The following is a 23,746-nucleotide window of genomic DNA, read 5'->3' on the forward strand; positions in this document are numbered from 1 at the left end:
AAATGAAACAGCAATGAAAACAATAACACATTTTGAAAATTCTCTTGACGATTTCTTTGTTTTATTTCGTTTAGAAAAAGCGACACACAACATTACTCTTAATTATTTCTTGTTTCTCGTTCCTTGGACTTATTTGTGCAACAATAAACAAAATATATAAATATTTGATTTCGTTTTCATTTTGCTAAAACCGTTATTTAACTATTTCTCAGCTTACGGAATTATTCATTATTTTTTCTTTTTTTGCAGTGCGCAACAATAATATTTCATCTTGTTAGTAGAATCCTCTTAATAATTCGTGTTTAGGTACAAAAAAAGTTCAGGAAAGATAAATAGGTAAGGGGGGAGATCGCCAAATTGGCAAATGATAAATAGAAAATTAAAATAAAAGCACAGATTTAACACAGAAGTCCAGAGCGTATTGTAACGCTTTCGGAACACAATAAAAATTTGCATATATTTTCCTAGGAAACCGCTATTACGTGGTTTGCATACGAAACAGCTTATGTTCGAAAATATAATTTTCAAAAACTCTTCTGTATTGAAAAGGGAAAACAGGTGAAGAATAAGAAAATAAAAATTGCAATGGCATATGCTTCGCTTAGATTAATAGTTACATTTGTGATTTCATTTTTTTAAGGATAGTTTTTAGTTTCTCTTTCGATTTGTTAACAATTGTTTCATCCAGTTGGAGCCAATCGGTCCATCTCTCGTTGTGCTTATTTTTCTTGTTACTCCTCCTCCTCCCCCTCATCATCATCATCCTTTTCTCCTGCTATATATTTTTGATCCTTGTCTGTTGCTCCTTCTTCTTTCGTTATTGAGGTGCTCCTTTACAGTTAGGTAGCGAGTTAGAGAGAGACGGCTATAGACAGCTAAAGGTACACGAGTACAAATACAGTTACAGCGGTTTTACAGTTAACGGTTATTTCAGAATTTTCCCGATTCACGCCGCTCGGGTCCTGCCCAGGACGTATATGTGTGTGTGTGTGTTTGTGTATGTGTGAGCGTGGATGTTTTCTCTGATTTTGTATTTTATTGTTGTTTTTTTTTATTAAAATTGTTCTCTTTGTTTTGTGTTTTATTTACATATAATAATAGTTTTACTTCATTTCAGACATTTGTTGAACATCGTTATCGTTACACACATGGTGAATATACATGTGCATTTATATATTTATATATATAAAGGGTTATTATTGTAACAGTTATTAGGTATACATACGTATATAAGATCTCGGCAACATTTAACAACAAATTTTCTCTTATTCGTTTTAGTTTTAGTTTCTGTTTTGTGTGGCGATTTTCATTTTCTCACATTTATTGCACAATATATATTTTTTTGTATATATATATGTATATATATAGAATTCTTTAAATAATAGCATGTTGTACTTGAAACTTGCACTAAACTATAAATTGTACAAAAAGATTTCTCAGTTTTTCCGCTTTTCATCCAACTAGTTAGTTGTTAAGTTTTCTCATATCTTATATCAACTAAAGCATTCTATATAACATGTAATCCTCTCCCCACTCGATCTCTGTATGCGATGGCGGATAAGTGGGCGTGGTGGGGTCTAGACTTGGGAACTTTGAGGTTGAACCTTACCTTAAAAAACACTTGCTTCTTGCACCCGACCTCTTTAAACTTTATCTTTATAGCTTACTGATGATGTTCACCAGTATGTTAGTGGTTCTATATCCTTTTGACACACTTACTTAAATAATAATAATAAGATACATTGAGTTGCGTGTGTTTGTGTGTGCGTTAAAATACCTCTGCTCTCACCTTAAAACAAAAAAAAAAAAATCTCGATGACACTTCTACAACTAAATTCTGACCTTATGCTACATAGATACTCATATATATATATTCATATAAAATCTCCCTTTTTTTGAAAGGATTCTTTTCTAATTATTATAATTATTTCTTCTTTTGGAGGCACAGCCACCATTTTGAACTTTAGGCCCTGTTCTGCTTCTTTTAGACATGTTCCCCTATATTTTCGATGTTTCTCATTTTTTTTTTTTTTTTTTTTTGGTGGTGGGGGGCGGGGGGTTGGGATGCTATAATCGATCGAGTGAGAGAGATAGATGTGGCTATAGACGATCAATGACAACGACAACAATTGCAAGCGAGCGCCACAACAACAACAGCAACAACAATCAATTCAACTACAACAAATAACTAAATGTGCATTGAGCAGCTTGCGGCCACGCCCTCCTGCCATTCCCACTACCACGTCCACAAAAACCTCGCCACGCCCACCGCCTCCTCTTCCCCGAAATACGTCCGCATCGCCTTCTATTTGGTTTCATCCTGATCCATCGGCTCCTCGGAATCATCGCGGGATAGAGTTCTGTAAAATACAAATATACAAGTTACTCATTGTTATCACCAAAGTATCCAACAAAAACCTTGAGCTAATAAACTTGACCATAAACCCACCTGTGCATCGACTGCATCGAGAGGCCAGCCATGGCGTTGATCGTCTCGGACTCGTCGTGCTCCACCTTGAGCGTCTCCAGCGCAGACAAGCCCACCGTGTGCTCCAGCATCCTTACGCAGGGCCAGTGCGTTTGCTACAACAAAAAAAGAACAAAAGTTAGCTAGGTGATCAGCGGAACATTGTAAATTCTCCTATTTACCTGAATGGCTATCGTCTTCTGGAGCGTGTTGATGGCATTCTGGCAGGGCGGGCGCTCCAGCTCGGCCTTGGCAATGGGAGCAGCGGGATCGCCGAGCAGCGCCCGCACACACTCCTGGGCGGAATCACAGATGGCGGCCAGATCGTAGCCGCCCTCGAGGGCCAGCACCACTTTGCCGTTGGCCAACTGAAGGAGTTCGCGGGTCATAAACCCAAAGCAAGCCGGAGAGACATGGTAGCCACCCAGCGGTGCCGGATGGCCGGTGGCCGCATCAAAGCCGGAGGATACCAGCACAATGTCCGGATTAAAGCTCCGCGCGATGGGCATCACAACGGTACGGAATGCAGCGATATACTCGGCGTCGCCCAGTGGCGGATTAAGTGCCCCAGACCATGAGATGTTCACGTTAAAACCGAGACCAGCACCGGAGCCGCACTATAAAACAAAAAAAATGTTTATTTACGACATGCCTGAAGCGAAATATAAGGGAAACTCACCTCTGTGGGTCCACCTGTGCCGGGAAAGAAGTTACCGTCATCGTGTCGATGTATGGAAAGATATAGAATGTCGGGACTTTGGTAGAATGCTTGCTGTGTGCCATTGCCGTGATGCACATCCTGCAAAATGATAAGATTGAAAACGTAATTTATAGCTAGTCAATAAATGGAAATTGGGTTAAATAGGAAAATCAAACTCACCCAATCGACGATGAGGATGCGCCGCACCTCGGGCATCCGCTGACGGAGCAGCTTGGCCGCAATGGCTATCGAATTGAAGAAACAAAAGCCCATGGCCAGATTGGCCTCCGCATGATGGCCCGGCGGCCGCACAACGGCAAAACCATTCCGCAGGTCACCCTTGGCCGTCTTCAGTGCCAAATCGATAACACAACCGGCAGCCATTCGAGCAGCTGTGGCCGTGTGGTGCTCATTCCACGTGGTATCCAGATCGACACCCAAACCGCCGCACGACAAACGAACGAAGCTGGCCGACAACGTGTTCTCCAACTTGGGCCTGCTCAACTGGCACTGATTCGAACCGAAGAGCATGGCATGCGCTTCGGTGTGCACAGTCTGCAGCTCCTCCTGCGTCGCCTTGCGAGCGCGCAGGCGATCGCAACGCTTCACCAGATCCGTTTCATTCAGCCGTGCCCACACGCTCTGCAGTCGACCACTGTGCTCCGGATGCTGGGCATTGTCTCCGCAAATACACGAGTGCTTCAGCATGAGCGGATCGTAGGCCAAACCGGTGGTGACCTTGTGCGGCGGTGAACCACTCGCCGATGGCTGGTGGTTACGCAATTGGCTGGCGTATAGTGTGCTCATTAGCTGGCGGTGCTGGCGATGCGGCAGCGAGAGGTTCACGGGCGGTATATGATCGGCCGACGAGGATGTGGCTATCGGTGCCGGCTGCTGTCCAGTGTCGGGAATCTGACTAAGACCATGCGGTCCCAGCGGCACCAGCGGACTGCTAAGCGTTCGCGATAGCGGACGCATTAGGCTCTTCGCCAGTTCCTCCTCCTGCTGAAGGAGCAATAGCTGCTCCCGCTGCTGTTGCAGATACTCCTGGTCCCGCAGCTTAATACCGGACTTTGTGGCGGAGGCGGAGTTACTGGACGCGGTGTGCGGGGCACGGTAGGCGGCTGCTGAAGCCGCCGCCGCCAAAGCTTCGGGCAGATTCTGGGACGTACTAGTGGCTATCGTGCTGGTCAGGACCGTCTTCGGCGGTTTCTTCTTGTCTGTGAGGTCCATTACCTCGGCGGCCGAGTCGTCGTCCTCCTCCTTCAGCTGTGCCTCACGCACCACACTCACGCCGGCGGCAGCAGCGGCTGCTGCAGCAGCTCCGCTGCGAGTCAGGACGGTCTGGCGGACTTTCTGGTTCACCACCTGGTGCTCGTACGCCTGGCGCTCCGCCTAATATTTGCAAAATAACAAAAAAAAAAAAAAATATAAATAAATTAGTAAGGGATCTTTGGATCTAAAGGTTAAAGTCTTCACCCACCTCACTATTCTCGTAGTGCGTTTGGACCACATTCAGCTGCACAGCTCCGGTTAGCATCGGATGTCCAAGGGGCAGTGGTGCCGATTGCGTTCGTCCCAGCGGCCGGTGGCCCTGTTTGTGCAGATGCACCTGCGCCACCTGGGCGTCCGTGATGGGCACATTGTGCTGGTGGCCGGCGTAGAGGCCATGGCCATGGCCATGACCGTGTCCATGGGCATGTGGATGCGGATGTGCGTGGGAGCCGTGTCCGTGACCATGGCTATTGGTCGGTGGCAGTGAACCGGCGGCGGCTGCTGCTGCTGCCGCTGCAGCCACGGCGGCGGCATGGAGATTAACACCCGAACCGGCCACACTGCCCAGTTGCTGCATGTAGGACGACGACGAGGGCAGAATGGTGGAGGCGGCATGGGCCTGCGGCGGCGCCACATCGCCCACCAGCGAGGCCTGCGACGACGATGTCGAGGTGGCCGATGCACTGCGCACCACCGGCGACGGTTGCTGCGGTGCTATCCCCGTGGCCGGAATCATGGCCAGCGGTGCTGGTTGGCGGCCAACGAATGCCATGCCCAGTGGATTGTAGTAGCCCGGCTGTCCGCAGCCACCCTGGGCGGCAGCCAGTGCCGCGAACATGGCATGCGCCTGAGCCTGTGCCTGGGCCTGTGCCTGAGCCTGGGCAGCCACCTGGGCATTCACCTGGGCATGCGCCTGCGCCGAGTTGGGTAAATGCGGTCGCCCGAGCGAAATATTCGGCAGCGATGGCGAGCTAAACAGTGGCAAATCGTTGATGCTGCTCCTCTGGCCCGGCTGATATTGGCTGCCCTCCTCGTTCTCCTCCTGGATGGGTGCACTTGTCGGTGATCCACGACTACCGACCACGCCCACTGCCAACGCGGCTGCCGAGGGCGGCGAATTTGGTCCAGAATCCGGTGTACTGTTGCAGTCTAAGGAGGATGTTGAAGGTGTTTAAAATAGATTAACTAAGATTGTAACCATAACTAAGAGGCATGGGTTAAGTTAGCTTAGCGAGTTGGTCAGTTGCGGCGTCTTAAAGGGTTAATTGAACAACAGCATTAAGTACAACAGCGAGAACAACAATTCAACGATAACAATAACAATTATTAAAAGTTAAAATGCTTGTCGTTATAAACAATTAATTATCAGCAGTTAGAAAGTTATAAACGATCAGATGATCATATTATGATCCATTCTGTACAGATTACATTTAATATTTAATGATATTGACAATTCTATTCTATATATTTTCAATACTTTTATTCGAAAGTAAATGTCTCGGAGTGATTAATCCCTTTATCCAAACGATACTGCCATCTGACTTGAGTTCTGATTTCTGATGGGCTCTGGTTGATGATGATGATACGTACTTGTGAGAACCGAGTTCTTTTGCTGCCTGCGCTGCGCCGCCTGGAGGAGTCGTTCGTGGCGCCGGGCTCCCGCCGGTCCTCCGATGCGGGCCTTGCGCTCGATGACGCTCTGCTTCAGCCGGATCTTCAGCAGGTTCGGTTCGGATGCTGTGGTGGGGGCGGTTCACACGTGTGTGTTGGGTTAGTTTGGGGTGTTAAGAGCATTGTGCTTATATACTAACACACGGTTGTGGAATTCAAGCTCTGCTTTTGAAACAAACTTGCAGTTAGTTATTTTTGGGGGTTTAACTCAAGGTGAAAGCCATGCTGCTTCTGCTTATTGATCTTCATTTTTATCATATAAATTTACCCACAGTCTAATTCGCCTGACAATTGTGAACGAAATTTATGATACCCAACTGCTTTTTCTAATTACACACTACATTTGCCAGCTATCGCAATTTATTTGACAGTTAAACAAATAACCTTGACGTCTAAATGACGTTTATTGAGATGTCATCTCTATTCACTTAGCCCTAATTTTAGAATGGATTTATTGACTGCAGTTAGTTAGTTTCACTTAAAAACTCCTTGTTTCATATGTTATTGCAACTAATTCTAGACTTTTTTTTAAAGAGTTCCTCTTTCTGCGTTGGATAACCCCACGCTTGTTATGAATGAACTGTGTCCTAACTGAACTCAAACCTAAGCAAACCTCTTATCTAAAGCAATCTTACCCAATCCGAACGAACCCCATTGTATGCAGCCATTATCCAACGGAATTTATCTAAACAATTCATCCTGTGGAAATTTGGTTACGTGACCCAACAAAAAAGTATATATTTTTATCTGCCAATTTAATGCAAAATTCGTTGCCTCTGCCCCTTATCTTTTTGCAACTTTTTTTGCTTTTAGCGGTTAGACAATAAGTCGAAGTTACAGGCAAAAAAAAAAGAAAAGGAATATTAAACTCAGGCGGCAAGAGCTTTTCATTCACTGCGATTCGGTTTGCGAACTGGGATTGAGAAAGATTCATCCTCATCCTCATCCTGCTGGCAACATAACATTGCATTCAATATACAATACTTCACTCACCTGTCTTCCTCAGCGGAAAATCAGATTCATATTTGAGCAGTGAGGGTGGCGGCTGAGGTATTTTGTACGGATGCGCACTGGTCACGGTTCCAGCTGGGAGGGATTCGCCCGAGGAGCTCTTCACCACGCCGCTGCAAGGGCAGATATTTAGGGATTATTAGTGATACATACATATATGTACATATATCGCGAGTGCAAATGGTGGTAGTGGGTACACTTTAAGATATATTTTCAAGGAATTACTGCTTGGGTTCTAAGTTTGCGAAATTCCATTAGAAATACAATTTTGCGGAATTTTTCTATTTAAGTTATGCACTAAGGAATTTCTTTCGATACAATTCACTTATTTATTGCACAAGTTTAAAAATATTTCCTTGAAATACTCAATATTCAATATTCAATATTCCTCACCGATTCCTGTAGGGCGACGTTGTCGTTGTGCCATTCGAAGCCGCCGCCTGCGACTTCCTGCTCAGGATGAAGCACTGTCAAAGGATTAGGAGGGATACAGATCAGTGGAGCTCCGTTGGAATTGGGATCTAGCTATTTGGGATTAGCGCATATCTTACGTTGAGAATCTGTTTGACCTCGGGACTGGCATTGGCACTACAGTTCTGCTTGAGTTTCATGCCATCCCTTCCGCGTGCCTGTTGCTGCTGCTGCTGTTGATGTTGCTGCTGCTGCTGCTGCTGCTGCTGCTGATGCTGCTGCTGCTGTTGATGCAACTGCTGGCGATGTTGCTCCTGAGCCACCGCAGCGGCCGCAGCAGCGGCGGCTGTCACCATGCTCTCGTTTCGCAATTCCTGGAAAGCGCCATGTGAATTCACCGCAAACTGAATAATTACAATAAGTTCGAGAGAGAATCGTTTGTTTGTTGGTTGTTTCTTATCGTGGTGGCGGAGAGGGGGAGTGGAGCAATAGTTAAGTTAATAGAGCCAAGTTCGATTGTTGTTGCTGCTGCTAGTGAATAAATCTCAAATGCAGATAGTTTGTATTGATACTAAGGCAATTACTTATCCCAAATTCTGATTTATCTATGCGCATTTCAAAGTTATAATGATACAATGACTAATTCGAAATATAGCTGCAATAACGATATAGTTTGATGTACATATGTGAGTGTCTGACGAAATAGACGTTTTCTGGAACATTAAAGACCTGTGGCGACATGGCTATATAGAAATACAGAGTGTTAACGATGATGGCCTTAGTCATCGCACAAGCCGCTTCCGACACTTCCGGCACGATAATATAATGTATGTATACATATACTACCTACCATACATATATATAATTTCATTTCATTTCATTTCAATTCTCTTTTACTTAGTCGTCTGTTGTGATTTATTTATTTCTCATTTTTGTTTTTCACTTTTGTTTCTAACGCCCCCACACTGCCATATAGACATAGCCATCACACTATCATCGTCGTCATCATCATCATTATTATTATTATGATTATTATTATTTATAAAGACGGGCAAAACTAAATCGAATAACTAGCAGCAATAGCAACAAAACGACTTGTCGAACAGCTAAACTCAGCTGCATATCGCATCGACTACTCACTTGATACTTGTGCTCCAGTTGGAGTTTATGCTCCAATTCCATTTGCTTCGATTGCTCCTGAAACGAGTTGATAAGCCGCTGCTTTTGCAGCTCCTGGCTTTTCTTGAGCTGCAAAGCAGAACAACAAATAGTATTAACAAATCTTACAATTAATTAGAGTGTTCGGATGAAATTTACACAACCAATTTGAAAGGAAACGTGACGCACAAGAACTTCTTTTGCTTGTCGGCCGTCAACGTACAGACAAACAATCAAACTGAAAAACGATTTGTACGTGAATGCAAATCAAATCTTAAATTAAACACTATTTTCCACTAAGCTAAACATTTTCTTGCTTTAAAACTATAGATTTTATTTTAAATTTCGCCGATGACCGATAACACATCTTCGATTGACGCAAGGGAAATGTATTAAATTATATGTTTCTATGCTTTTATTGGTTTTCGTAGCATAGATGAATATAAAAACATGTGCTTTTGGAATTTGTCATAATATTTGCCGCGTGTGTTCCCACAATCCCAACACAACATATACAAATTGCGATCAAAAGTTGCCGATCATCGATAACTAACGTTCGATTAATTTGCAAATTTTAACGGAATATAATTTTTGGTTTGGTTATTTTGGTTTTCCATCTTCCTGATCACTTGTGTTCCTTGGATGTGTCATAATATTTGCATATTTCCCATGACCTTAGCAATATGCCTTCCACTCTCTACTTTTCACTCTGTGAGTGTGTAAGTGTGTGTGTGTGTGCGGGTGTGTGAGTGTGTGTCACCCCCCACGCAGTCACACATGCAAAAATAAGCGGAAAATACATAAATAAATAAAGCAAATGATGTTTATCTCTTGTTTTTATTTGGTCTGCCTTGTTTAAATGTGAATTTCAGGTGGAAAAGACGGCGTTCTCACTTTTCAGCTTACTTCACTCAATAAATAATCTTTGGTTTCTGTTGCCACTTTGGTTTCTCTTTCATAGATTTCTTTGTTTTTTTGTAGTTTTCGACTGTTTGCTTTCGATATTTGATTATAAACTTTGTTGGATTTCCGAAAATTGCGTGTTTTGTCTCTAACGTTGAATGTTGTTTTGGTTTTTCAATGTTTTTCACTTTATTTTTTGTGATTTTTACTATTTATTTATTTAATATTTTTTTTTTTTGCATTATTTTGTATTTTTTCTTTGGTATTTGGCGCGTTCGCTTTGGCCTCGGCATTCGCTGGGAAATGAGGGAGGCGCTTTCATTTCAGTTTCACTCGGCCGACTGGCCCAACTGGCGAAAAAATCAAATATAAACACAAATTTCGAAACTGTTACGATGGCTGTGAATGTGGATGTGAATGGCTGAGAAAGAGCGCAGAAGAGCACAAAGCGGAAGAGCGATGAAGAAAGGGGTAAGCAGCACGGAGAACGGAGAAAGGGAAAGGCGTAGAGAGCGCAAAACTTGGGTAGACAAATGGGCGTTTGGCTTCTGCGATAGAGAACCGTCAACAACATCATTACTCAAACATATCAACAATCGCATCTTACACTGCACAAAATCGAACTGCAATTGATATTGCGTAAGTTGCAGGCAAAGGGATTAGATTTATCAGTTTAATAGGTTCAAAAAACCCAATTAATATAAGATTTTATACATTCAGATACGTTTTTATCTTATATTTGGAAAGTATTCTTTGGAAATTTAACCAGTTGGTTGAGATAAATTTGAAATGAAGAAATAATATGAATGAAAATTCTTAACGAACCAACAGATAACTATTTTTTTAGCCACAAATACCAAAATAGAAAATGGACGATGGACCAAAGGGCTATTTTCACATCAGCCAAAAGAGGACTTCATTTTGTGTTCCGTGCAGAAGAAGAATCTTTACCATATGCCACATCGATTTCTAGGAAACTGCAATCCCCCCAACCCCCTACCCACCCCCTTCAACGAGGCACCCACCACCCCCTGCAGCGACGCCCGCTTGCACAACATTCGCCAGTTGCTATGGCCGATGCTATAATTATAAATACCTGCGCTATAATTATAGCGGGGCAAAAGACAACACACAGGCACGCCCATATAAATAGAAGCACTGCGGTTCGCAGCGGGCATAAAAATAAGATTAAATACGAAAAAGGGCGGAGACACAAATACAAATTAAATTAAAGCGAAAAAAATGCATTGTCTATAACTAACTAACTACACGATCATCCACGTGTAAACGAAGAATTTCCGGATATTTGAAAGGAAAATAGATTCATTGGAATCGCATTAGTAATCGATCACAGCTTGATGATCTATTCTTAGATTGTTTTGATTTCCAAGTGGATGGATAATTAAAGTTGCATATGATTGAAATCAGAAACACGTTATAACCATATTAAAACATAAATTTTGCAATTATTTAGAGAAACAGATACAATGTACGTACATAGATTAAATTTTATTGCTAGCAACTGGATTATAATTGGTAAAAGTATATGGTATAGTTTACGAACTTCTTATCTTTGTTCTATAAATCTTGCCTTCCCATCGCCATCGAATTCCAATCTTCAAGTTCTCTTACCCCAAAAATTCAAAACTATTCTTGCCTAATTTGTGTGCGAAGATCAAAGATCATTGGATCATCTTCATTAAGATCTTGTCAACCCTCCCACAAAGAAAGAGCTGCCACCACCCACCTTGCCACCCACTCCCTCCCCCCATCAATTTTTGCTAATTTGCATTTTGCTCGTGCCACCGAAAAACGGAAAACGAAAACAGAACACAAAATGCTTAAGGAAAATAGTCTGAGGAATTCAATAAAACATTTTCACTGATTGGCAATTGTGAATGTGTGTGCGTGATCCAACCAGCCAAGTGTTTTTGTGTGTTCTTTTTAAAAATAGAGCCCGCAGAGTTTATAAAAGAACAAAAATAAATTCAAACGAAAAAACCGAAAATAACAAAACGGCGAACGCGTTGATGAAAAACCAAGGCAGCTCTCAAATCGGATGAAAATGGGCAAAACGCACAGAAAAAAAATATTAATCACTTAAAAAACAAAAAAAGAATGCGATAATCAACCGCTAAATATGGCATTGCATTAAATATTATAATTAAAAGGTATTGAATAATATAATTTTAAAAATTTTTTAATTTTATGTTTTATTTTTCTTGGCTATAGAATTTTGAACTAATACTGTACTACGTTCGAACTAAAAGTTTTAAGAAACTTTGAGAAAAATATATATATATCTTATGATTAAACGTCTGATTTCTTTCCGTGTATAGACTGAGAAACTGTGGGCGGCGGGGTGTGGCAGGCTGAAGAAGAAGCACAACACGCCGAACATAATGCTGCATATAAAATGCTCTTAAACGCTAAAAATAAAGTTTTCAAACGAAAACAAAACAAACGAAATGCGACGAGAAAAAAAAACAAAACACACACACAAAAAAAAAAAAGGCACAAATTACGACAAAAATAAGAAGGCAAACTGCAGCCAAAAATCGAGGCATAAATAAATCCCCGAGACTATAAATTGAATGCAGGCAGTACCAGAAATACGAGCAAGAAGAAGCAAAAGCGGCCCACAAAGCACGGGGACGTTGGGGCGAAGGGGCGTGGCAGGTGGAGCGGCGGGATCGAAGGGGGCAAAGGGGGGGTTGAGCAGGTGGGCCCCGATGCACATGCTGGCCATCATGCCCGGCTACAGTGGGCCCAACTCGGAGAGACACAAAGCAGAAGGCAATCACTTTGGCGCGGTACAGTAAGCACCCGCTAGTAGCGAATTTGAAATACGACGTGCACAAAAATTTATCTATATAAAATATATACCTAGCTACAAAATACATATCTCTAAAATATATCTTAGAGTATCAACCACTAAGAACTAAAATACTTTCTTTTCAATTTCTTTTTTTTGTTTTTTTTTGTTACAAGTTTTTTTTTTTAATATTCATAATACTACTTTAATACTTTATTAAACCATATTCATTGTTATAATGTCAATAAATCCCCATATCATGTATCTCCCTATAACTCAGCACATTTTTTAAAGCCAGATATTGTCCATTATAGCCAGTGATACCTGCATATCCTCTGCACTGGCATATCTTCTCCGACATTTCTCTCTGCGGCTCTCTTGACTCGGTTTCTGTCTATTTTTAGAGGATTTTATTTAAAAAATGCGCAAAAACTCATACATATTTTCGTAGTGAAAACAATAAATATAGAATCATTAAGTTGTACACGCATTTAAATTTAGACTCCCAACAAGAGGAGCAGCATCGCATGGGCACTCACACACACGCACACGCACACAACACACACACACTCACACTTATACAAGAGAGAATAGCCAGGCGAATAATGTATAAATAAAGCGGAAGGCGAAAAAGCTCAACAAAAATAAAACAAGATGAAAGAAACAGGGGAAATATGAAAAAACCAGCTGGAGAGACTGGACCAAAAAAGCTGGTCAGCGATTTGAAATATGGTTTCAGAATTACAGAATTTTTGAATTCTACTTATGTATGTTTCAACAAAATTTTAAATTAACTATATATTAGTCTAAAATACAAAATAAAGCAACAAATACTATATACGTACAATATTTCAATTATTCAAGTAAAAATAATTTCCAAAATAACTGTATTGTTTAGTCACAAAAATATTATGAAAATTTACTAATGACGATTATAATGACGATAATATAACCACAACGCGTTCTGAAATATTGATAACCCCGTTGACTTTATTTCTATATCTTCCCATGGAAACAACGATCCATATGATCTAATTTCGAAATCACTCCTTAAACTACGTAACGTCATATGCAAATATTTCAATCAAAACCAGTTTTGTTATGTTCCAATGATTTGATTAACATTCTGGTTCCTCAAATGATGTGATGTGATGTATGATGTATGTGAAACAACCTACATACACATATACGTACACATAGGTGGCTATTTCATCACGAAACCCTCGATTTGGGGGCTTCCAATCGATGTGGGGGTACACTCACCTCCATGATCTGCTGATCGATATCCACGGCGGGATGGGGCTTGAAGTCCAATGTCAGAGTGGCCGGCGTTATGTGCAGCAATCGCTCATCGCTTCCGGCTTCTGATGGCAGATCTGCGAATTGACAATGTAAACACACAACTGAGCGAGCGAAATTGAATCGTTTTGGAGAGGGATATAGATTGGTATAAATACTATATACATATGTACATATATATATTTAGATCTGGAGGAGGTGTGACTCGCTCTCCGAACCGATTATGTAGATAAGGCCGCGCTTATCAGACGCTTTTAAAAATAAATCTAAAACGTATTTAGTCAACGCGTTGGATCCCGATTGTTGGTGTCTTTAAATGTATGTGTGCGTACACATAGCAGAATTGTATCAAACATTTTTATTCACAAAATGTACATCTTTATATAAAAAATAATATGTATATGCATTTATAAGAAATATAAAAGGACAATAAACTTTTTAGACAACACTTAATGGATTGATATACGGAACTAAAATTTTTTTCTCAGTGCAACGACTATTTTTAGTAACCTTGTACAGTATATGCTAACAGTGATTACAACGATTTCCTCTAGACATTTACATCAGCCTTTTCTTGTTATTTTGTCGCACGTGACGCCTAACATAACTTTTATTTCTTCCTCTCTTTCTCAATATGATTTACTGCTACCCCAGAGAAATGACGAAAAAGCGTTGGAAAAATCACGAAAAATCGGTTGAAAAATATTTCATTGATAAATTTTTGCAGCGAAGAGAGGAGAAAGAGAGAAAGAGCGGGAATATTTCTTTCACTGGACTAATTGCGCGCCAATAAGAATGCAGAGATGACTAACCGTAAAGTCCTATTAGTAATGATTCTTCTCTACGATTTTCTCGCTCTCTCTCTCTCTCTCTATTTTGCTATACAGTGTTGATCTAATCAGCAAAGTCGAGTTTTTTTTTGGTCTAGAAATTGATTCCAATTGAATATTGGGCTATGTGACGATGCTAAAAATAGAACAACAAAGAGCAAAGCCCAAAATCAGCAAAAAAACAAAAGTAGAAACGCATGTGCATAATTTGTAATGTACATACATACATTTGTAAGTATTTATGTACATATGCAACACGTAAATCTAAATAAATTGTATCCAATCAAATAAAACTGTCCATTTACATCTGCATGTATGAATGAAACTGTTATTATTCCATGCTCATAATTTTTTAGGCCTTCAGGCTGGTCACTATCATTGTGGCCGCTGCTGTGGGCGTGTCTGCAAGTGTGTGTGTGCCGGTGCATATCTAACTGAACAGGCCGTGACCTGCTGCGCTGCTTGCTGCGCTGCTTGCCGCTCTGCTTTGCCGTTCTATTTATAGCCGCCTTTATAAATCGTGCATGGCTTTGGGGAGTATATTTAGAAGTGGCAACACACACAGATACTGCAACTACAACTACAGGCACTGAAATAACAGCAGTGCATATTGCACAAAGCTCAGAAAAGCAAGTGCAAAATGTGAAACAAGATAAAATAACAAGGAAAACAAAAACACAACCGACATTGCATATGTGTATATGTATGTACATTTGTGCACTGTGTCGTGTGAACTTAAAACGTGAAGACGAAATTGAAATTTCATGCGAAATGAAAGAAAATATCAAGAGCACTGACGACTATGTGATTCTCTTTCGCTAAGTATAAATAAAAAATAAACCAGAAAATCTTACTCAGTACAATTTCCACTTTGCATACTTGTAGGGTATTTGTAAGCCCATAAAGCTTGCCCTACCAAAGAATTACAGGATGAAAGATGGAATAAGATAGCCAGCGTGCAGTGCAGGTGCATTGGGTGGGAGAGCGATAGGGAGAGAGTGGCTTGCAATCAGCTGTTTTTGCTCTTTTTTGGCAATCCCGTTTAAATAAAAGTAAATGCGTAGCGCGCTCCCACTCTTTCATTCTCTGCTCCTCTCCGATTCTGTCTGTCTTCCTCCCACTAACCAGAAACTCCCCTTCTGGACATTTTTTTGTTTTTTCAACTTCAAGGTCAATTTGTGTGTTGACATAGAAACCAGGCAACCAAATGGCACAACAAAAACAAAAGCACGTGTATGTGTGTGGCCGCAAAACAGAAAGGTGGAGGGGAACAGAAAAAAAAGAAGAAGAAAAACGGTATAAAATTTTATGGAGGGGGCACTGCTGTCATTGAAATTGAAACTGAAATTCAATTGGAAATTGATACGACAACAACAGAGAGTGAGAACGAGAGAGCAGCTTGATATTCACCCCGCCCCCTGCAACACCCAACCACCCACTCCTCCCGCTCTCTCTCTCATTCTTTCTCTCTCTTCTTCCTTCCTCAATAAGTTTGTTTTGAGTGATAGCAAGGTTTCCGTGAGTGTGTGTGTATGTATGTGTGCCTTTGCATTTGTATTGTGTGGGTAAATTTCCAGCGCGCGCATTCTAAAAATAGAAACAACAACAGCTAAACTTTTGGGCCAGGCCAACAAGAAAAAAAATGCGAACGCCGACAAAACGTTCTCCTTGTTTTCTGTTTTTTTTTTTTTTTTTTTGTGTTGCTTCGTAAAGTTCTAGGCTACTACACCACTTAAAAGTTATACAAAAAATCCCCCCAAAACATGAAAACACCCCAATTTTATGGGTTTACCTTGACGAATTGAAAAGTCAAAAGGCAGTGGCAATAACAATATCAAACTGTTGTTTGGTAGCTACACTTACTAATAGGTTACGTTTAGAAATCCATCGACACTAACTTACTTAACTTCATTATGAAAAATGAAGTACTTCGATCAATTAGGTTTCAAAATTTAGGTGAAGTTTACATTTCCAATAGTAAAGATTTAACTACATAGTTAGTTATTTGCTTGCAATCCTGACACAACAGAACTGCTAGATCTATTTCCTGAAATGACTCATCCAATTTGTGGCAAAATGCAGAACCTACAAGGTACACTATTCTCTCCATCGACTAGTACACTGTAGTATTGTAGTACTGTGGGTGAATGAAATGAATAAATAACGCAGCGACGCTGCTTTTGATATGATTACCCCACAGTGAAGACAGTGGCGTGGCGAGGTTTTGTGGTGGGGGGTTTTGGGTGTTGGTGGGTTGGACTGCGGGTTAGGGAGGGGGAAGGGGGGTGGTTGGTGTTACAAGGGCGATACATAAGCCCTAACGATTTTATATAACAGCTCAAACACACTGAGACACACACAGAGCCCAAACGGCGAAGCAAGTTTTATTCTTGGAATGCCATTACAATAAATGTTCCACTGGCACCGGAGAAAACAAAATAGGTGAGGGTTTTTTTCTTTTTACTACTACTTCCAATTTTTTTTTTTTTTTTTTTTTTTTTTTTTTTTTGTGGATGAGGTGGCGAACGGTGGAGATGGGGAGGGTCGGGCATGACCTTCTTGCAGGTGCTGCGTGTTTCACAATGAATGAGAAAGAAGAGTAACAATAGCAGAAAGGTAGAAACTTTTCACTTATTGCGTCTTAGACATTCAATTTCTGACCCACATGCTGCAAAATGCAAAGCTGGGCAATTAATTTCTATATATAATTATTATTCCTCAAATGTTTAATATCAAAAGAATGCCAACACAATACGGAAAACACTATTAATCGCAGGAAATATTCGGGAAAGAATATTCGAGTAAAGAAAACTGCGTAGATATATATGTTAATTTATCATATTCTGTATAGAAGTAAATATATATACAGAGTTTACAGTTTAAGAAGCTTACTACAGAAAATAAATTTACTTAATTGTAAATTAATAAATTGGAATTAATCTAATTAGTTGTGTGCATTTTTGAATATGTTTGGTTTTATATACTCATTATTAATGAAAAACTAAAAGAACTTTTCACAAGACCTTGGACAACAAATTGCATTAAATTTACTCAGTCAGACATAATTAAGTAATGCCCAATGCCATGTTAATATGCCTAGTTTTAAACGTTGTTATTATTAGATCACTAATTTTCCCCAACAAATTGTCTAATGAAGTTGAGCTAATTTTTAAATCGACCCTTGACCTTGCAAAATTTGCATGCTCTATATCCGGTTGAATAAGTAGATTAGTAGAGTGGCTATTAACCAGGGCAATGGCAACACTTCCTAATAATTAATGCAACGATTTTCCACCACCCATTTACCGCCCGTTCCAAGGGAAATGTAATTTTCGTGAATTTCTAATGGCATATCGATGTCAAACAGCTGGACGTGGACGACGGGGAAAGTGCCTCACTCTCACTCTCCGGCCTTGCCCCTCCCCCCTCCCCCACGGCAATTAAACCCATATCCTGGTGAGGCATTGGAAAATGGTTATGGAGCAGTAGAGAATGCCCGGAATCCCCGGACTTGTTCGTGGATTGCACGTGGCAAACACAAAACGGGGTGGGGGAAAAAAAATCCAAAACAAAATAGGAGAGTAGGAAAGACGTGGCCCGGGTCTCCGGGTTTCATGGGCTTTACGGGTCGCTCGGTCTCCGGGTCCGGCCGTCAGTCAACAGTCCACACACACACACACACACACACACACACTTACACCATCCATTTGAAAGGCAAGTAAATGTTGTTGCCGTTGCTTTTGTGTCTAAAAATAGACGAAAATCGATAAACGAATGTTTTTCTTTTTGGCTGTTGCAAACAAACAGACGGGGAGAGCAGCAACGAGCACGAGAATCGTGGAGCGAGAGAGCTGAGCACGAAGCGAAGATTACGGGGCTCCAAACCATCTCGACGACCCACCCACCAACGAGACCGCCCAGCCCACCCACTGCCTATTCGGCCACCCGCTTTCTCTCCTTCCACACCACCCACTTTCGCCACCCATTTTCCAGTCCATCCACGTGCTTGGCATTGGCAGTGGTTTCGATGGATGGCCAAAAAGAAAAACGACCGAGATTAGTGCTGTGCAGTTGGCTATTATCGGCTACTTAGAAAAACTAGCTGAAAACATTTGCATGAAAACAACATAAGAACTCCCACTTATCATGGTCTTGAACTGAAGCAAGATTCGCTTTAAGTTAACAAATAATACATTTTATTTAATCATTGTTAAGATGCTAACAATATCTTTAGCTAATGTTTAGGAATAATTTTGTATTTATTCAAAAGTAAGAATACTTGTGATATTAAAAAGAAACCCAAGCTTTTAATGAGTTAAATATGTAATAAGAATATGTTCCACAAACGATTTATATATCATGCTATTCTTCTGTAGTAACTGCTTCACTTTAATGTGGGAAATGCGTCAGCTCTGGTGAAAATTAATCCCAAGCACCCCCCAATTTCCACCCATCTATATCTATTCAGTTCAGTTCAGTTCTGTTTGCCGTGAAAGAGACGAAAGCAACGTTGACGACCATGGACAATGTTCTTGTTGTTGGTCTGGGCCTGCCCGGGACAAAAGTTAGTAGATCCCACTGTACAGAGCCACCACCCCCCATTAAACCCCCCCACTTTTCGGCCGAATGAGAGGAGCAACAAACGCACAGTGGTTCAAGCTGTGCAAATATTTAACTGATTTGATTGACAGCTGGCAAAGAAGTTGCTCTCGAGATGGAGAGAAGTGCTTTGTGTTCCTCAAAATTTGGATACACCATCTGCCACATGGAACTAATATACAATGGAAATTGAAAGTTGATTATTTAGTGAATAGTTTGAGCCATTGTTCTCGACCTAAATAGGGCGCCTAAACATTTGTCTACATTCTCGCAGGCTGAATGGCTTAAATCAATAAAATAGTGAATGGGAAAAGCCGAACTGATTCTTTGACGAAAACACGTGCCAAAGTTGGCTTGTAATGTCAAACTTGAAATGTGGCCAACTGTAAGTGGTTACCTTCCAACTTCGTTTAGTGTGACCAGCTTAGACAATTCGAAGAGTACTGCCTTATAATTCCCAACCAGTTCGCCTCCGGCTTTATATACCGTTATTCGCCAGCTTTCGACCAATGTGCATCATCCATCCATTGACAGCGCAGTTCTGGCCCGCTTTTGTGTATGTGCTTATTACAGTTATTTTTGGAAGGCAACACACACTAGCACACAAACACACACCCACGCGTACTGTGTAAGCTTTTGTTTGAGCATGTGTGCGTGCCTGGTCTGTGTACATTTTGAGTTATGTATTCCGAATGTTGTTAATGCTATAGCCATAGCTACAGCTATATACAGGTTACATACGAACACAGCCCACAATGTGGAGTATAATTTCATATAATAACCACACAATAATACTGCCCTAAACTAAAACCCAATTTAACTATGAAACAGCGGCATAGGATTTTCTAGGATTTTCCAGGGTCCTTATTTCCCACTTACCGTGTATTGGTATTCTATCGTCGGGACTAGACATTTTGCATATGGAATTTGGGGAGGGCGGAACCTGCAACAAATCAGAAAAACAAATTAAACAATATGCAAAAAAAATTAATTCGAACATTTTCACAGAGATTTGCTTTATGATCTAGTAGAAGAGTCTTGTAGCCCGTGCAACATCTAGTCCCCCATCAATCATAAATACTCAAAAAAAAAAAAAAAAAAAAAAAAAACAAAAAGAAATAGATTTACATAAAATCCTTTGAAGTCGACAATGTTATAAAGCAAAGGCAATTTAACACAATATGAGAACCACTTGTTCGTTATAATCTTAAAACTTAAAGATCCGTTTTATCTCAACTTTATGATTCTGAGTCATTTGGTTAAGAATCTTTTCCCATGGGGAAATGCCGCACTTCCTTAAACAAACACAAATAGCAGATTGCACATAAATGCATATGTATGTATGTATGTATGTATGTGTGTTTGTGTGCATGTTTTCAATATGAGAATAATTCTGTCAGAGACCTCAAAACAAAAATTTCATTCAAAATAAATTCGCAGAAAGAGATAAACATGGAAAAATAAACCGAAAAACAAGTGCCTGATAAGGCAAGAATTTTTTGGAAAATTTTTGTTGTCATTTTCGGAACTCCGATAATGATATGTACATATGTAAAAATGAATTCTTGTTTGTTTCTCTCGTCTCGTCTCTTCTTGTTTTTATTTTTGGTTTGTTTACAGTCGCAAGCACTTGATAGGGGAATTTTTACTGATCGGAAATAATTTAAATGTTCTATCTAGGTGCGCCTCTTTGGGGGCGTGGTCGATCAAATAAATTTAAAAAAAAAAGGAAAGATAACAAGTTGCCCCATTGACCTTCACAAACACCACGCACACACACACCTACATACATACACATACACATGCGTACATATGTGACGCACAAAACAATTTCCGTTCACTAATTACACGAGCAAATAGAACAAAAGCCACCAGCAACCAGAAAACCAAATGGCAGAAATTGCATTGTAAATAAATTACCGTTAAATCGGTTCCAATTAAGTATGTACAAAACCATGCGACTATATTCATAAATAATTCAAGCAATTAATTTCATAAAGTCACATGGAATTAAAGAATCAAAGGAGGAAGGATACCATCAAACTCGTAAACAACGGTAACAAAAATAAAATCAAGGTCACACTGGCCACGGTTTTTATAAATTGAGTTCGGTAAATTTAATTGGCGGGAAACATTTGGTTATACGTACATATGTATGTATACGTAAGGTAAAAAATATGATGTAATAACCACATTGTCATCTTGCGGGAGTTTCAATTAAGCCAAACAATGAATCACAAAAAAAGCCAATCAAAAACAAAGAAATTAACTGTGTGGTTTGAGCTTCTCTTGTGCATTTCCCTATTAAAACAATAGACAATAATGCCGGGACAATAGATCAAACCAGAGTAAATTAAAGGCCAGACTTTAATAGAATTAAGTTAATTAAGAAATATACATAAATGCAAGAAAATACATAAGCAAGGTCACACTGGTATTGTGGTAAAATAAAAGTGTAGCCACGAGCAATAACTTTAACTTGTAAATTCGCATCTCTGTTGTTGCTAAGTTCAAAAAGAAAACTTTCCTCCGCCTTAAATTTAATATACAGCATAAACAAATTAATTTGAGGGGCGGCGTGTAGCTAGAAGAGTAAGTTGGCAGCCTCTATTTATCGTGGCCAGTCATATTAAATTAATTATAGTCATCAGTGGGTTGCATTGTGAGCTAGAAATGCGTGTTTCCCACTGAGACGACAGAGGCACTTAAATCATAAAGAAAAACAAATGCTGTGAGTAAAATTTCGTTAAAATTATAAATTTAAAAACCAATACAAAATGGAATTATTTTAAGATAATTCTACTACAAATTTGATATTCAAAATAATGGATTAACAAAGACTTCGCTTAATGGTGATCACTGTAGTTGGGTAAATGAATAAAAAGGAGAACAAATGTCGAAGAGGGGCAGGCGAAGGGAGATCGCGAAGAAGAATGAGAAGTTCGGTTCAAAGCAAACGAAACAACAACAAAAGATCCGCAAATTCCATTCTGTGGCCGTTGCTTTTGTGGTTGTTGTTGTTCTTGTTACTGTTTTATATATTTTTTTTTCTGGCATCATGTTGATAACCAAGAAGAGAGAAGAAGCAGAAGTAGAAGAGGAGACATAGAGCAAAGGAAGAAGGAGGAGAGCAGAAGAAGCGAGCACAACATAAACCAGTTCAATGCGCTTTGCGGTGGAGCTTTTATTATTTATTTTTGCTTCATTTTCTTTTTGTTGTTCTTATTCTTGTTTTTTTATATTTTTTTTTTGGGTGGCAGCCACATTTACAGCAACTTTACTAAGTGAACAAAATCAAATCATCAAATGCAAAGAGTGCGAGCGAGCGAGAGAGCAACAGAAACCGACTGAAGAGAGGGGGGAAGAAGAGAGCGCGAGCACTTCATTTAGCACGCACACACTTGTTACATAAATAACGGCGAATCGAGTGAGGAGCAAGACAGACGAAAAAGAAGTCTGGCTGATCTAATAAGAACATGCTGTGCCTCCTCCCTCTCTCTATTCAGCTGCTAATAAGAATACACGGGGCAAAGACAAACAAACAAACATAAATACCTCTTCCAAGTGGTGCAAACTGCTTACTGCTGCTATTGTTGTTGCTGTTGTTGTGTTTTGTATTGTCGCTTTTCCAACTTGTTTCACAAAATGCGAAAAATGATTAACGAAAATATAAAATAAATAACGCGCTCTCTCGCTCTCACTCTTTGTATGTGTGTCTGTGTTGATATATATAATATATATATACTGAACGATGAATTCACGACTTTTTTAAGTTAATTTTTGTGTAGTTGTTGCTGCTGCTGTTTTTTTGTAGACGTATATTTTTGCGCTTAATTTTTATTCGCCTTCTTTCTTTTTACCTTCTTTTGCTTTGCTCTTTCGTTACTTGTTGTTGTTGTTTTTGTCACTTTAGCAGTTTTCGCAGTTTCTTTTTGGTACTAGTACTACGACAACTGCCTCTGCTTTTTTTGCCTCTTCTCCTCATCATCGCTCATTTTCTTTTGCTTGTTGATTCGCCCACAATTTATTCGGTTTTTTTCGCTTCTGCACGCGCACGCACTTTTCTTGTTGTTGTTGTTTTGATGTTACGAAAAAAAATGGGAATTTTTGCCGCAGGAAACAGAAAAAAAAAACAAGAAAATTATTATTTTCGAATTTTTCGGGGTTATTCTTTGGAAAACGCGCGATTTGCTGTTGGATTGGACTTTCTGGGGCGACGCGACGCAAAAAATACAAATTAATGTTCCGAATTCCACGACTATTAGAGCTGGAACCACATCGATATCTATTCGATGCTATCGATGTGGTCGTAGAATTGGAAATACGATGAATCTCTTGGAACATCGATTAATATGGCAGCTTGTTGATTTTATTTTATCAGTGAACCTAAATAAAAGCACCAAATCGAATTTCTAATATAATTGAGTGTATCGAAAATGCACTGTATATGCACTATATATCACATGATAATATCATTTCGCCGACTGACATTTTATTTCGTATATAGTACCAATGATAGCTAAGTATCGATATTTTCGACTACGTTGTGGTCAAGATATTGGAATCCCAAGTTTTATGTTATTACATAAGCTGAAATAAATAATTTA

The 23,746-nt window shown here is 40.1% G+C and overlaps 1 protein-coding gene across 7 annotated transcripts; it reads right to left on the reverse strand.

Moving 5' to 3' along the window:
* Window positions 1–1,355: 1,355 nt before the first annotated feature.
* Window positions 1,356–23,455, reverse strand: LOC6725844 (histone deacetylase 4). Of its 7 annotated transcripts, none has more exons than XM_039296638.2 (14): window positions 23,000–23,455; window positions 20,019–20,082; window positions 13,675–13,787; window positions 8,676–8,783; window positions 7,676–7,939; window positions 7,518–7,591; window positions 7,107–7,237; window positions 6,033–6,179; window positions 4,651–5,591; window positions 3,348–4,562; window positions 3,147–3,266; window positions 2,650–3,084; window positions 2,450–2,583; window positions 1,356–2,360 (listed from the first exon to the last, which is right to left on the reverse strand). In XM_039296638.2, the coding sequence occupies exons 2-14, from the start codon at window positions 20,050–20,052 to the stop codon at window positions 2,306–2,308; spliced, it is 3,771 nt and encodes a 1,256-aa protein (XP_039152572.1). In that variant the 5' UTR covers window positions 20,053–20,082; window positions 23,000–23,455; the 3' UTR covers window positions 1,356–2,305. The 7 variants fall into 7 exon arrangements, with proteins under 7 accessions (XP_039152572.1, XP_039152573.1, XP_039152571.1 ...); XM_039296639.2 differs by having other exon boundaries at window positions 7,676–7,909; window positions 22,695–23,455; XM_039296637.2 differs by having other exon boundaries at window positions 22,695–23,455.
* Window positions 23,456–23,746: the final 291 nt, after the last annotated feature.

This window comes from Drosophila simulans, chromosome X (assembly GCF_016746395.2).
Source record: "Drosophila simulans strain w501 chromosome X, Prin_Dsim_3.1, whole genome shotgun sequence".
Lineage (NCBI taxonomy): Eukaryota > Metazoa > Arthropoda > Insecta > Diptera > Drosophilidae > Drosophila > Drosophila simulans.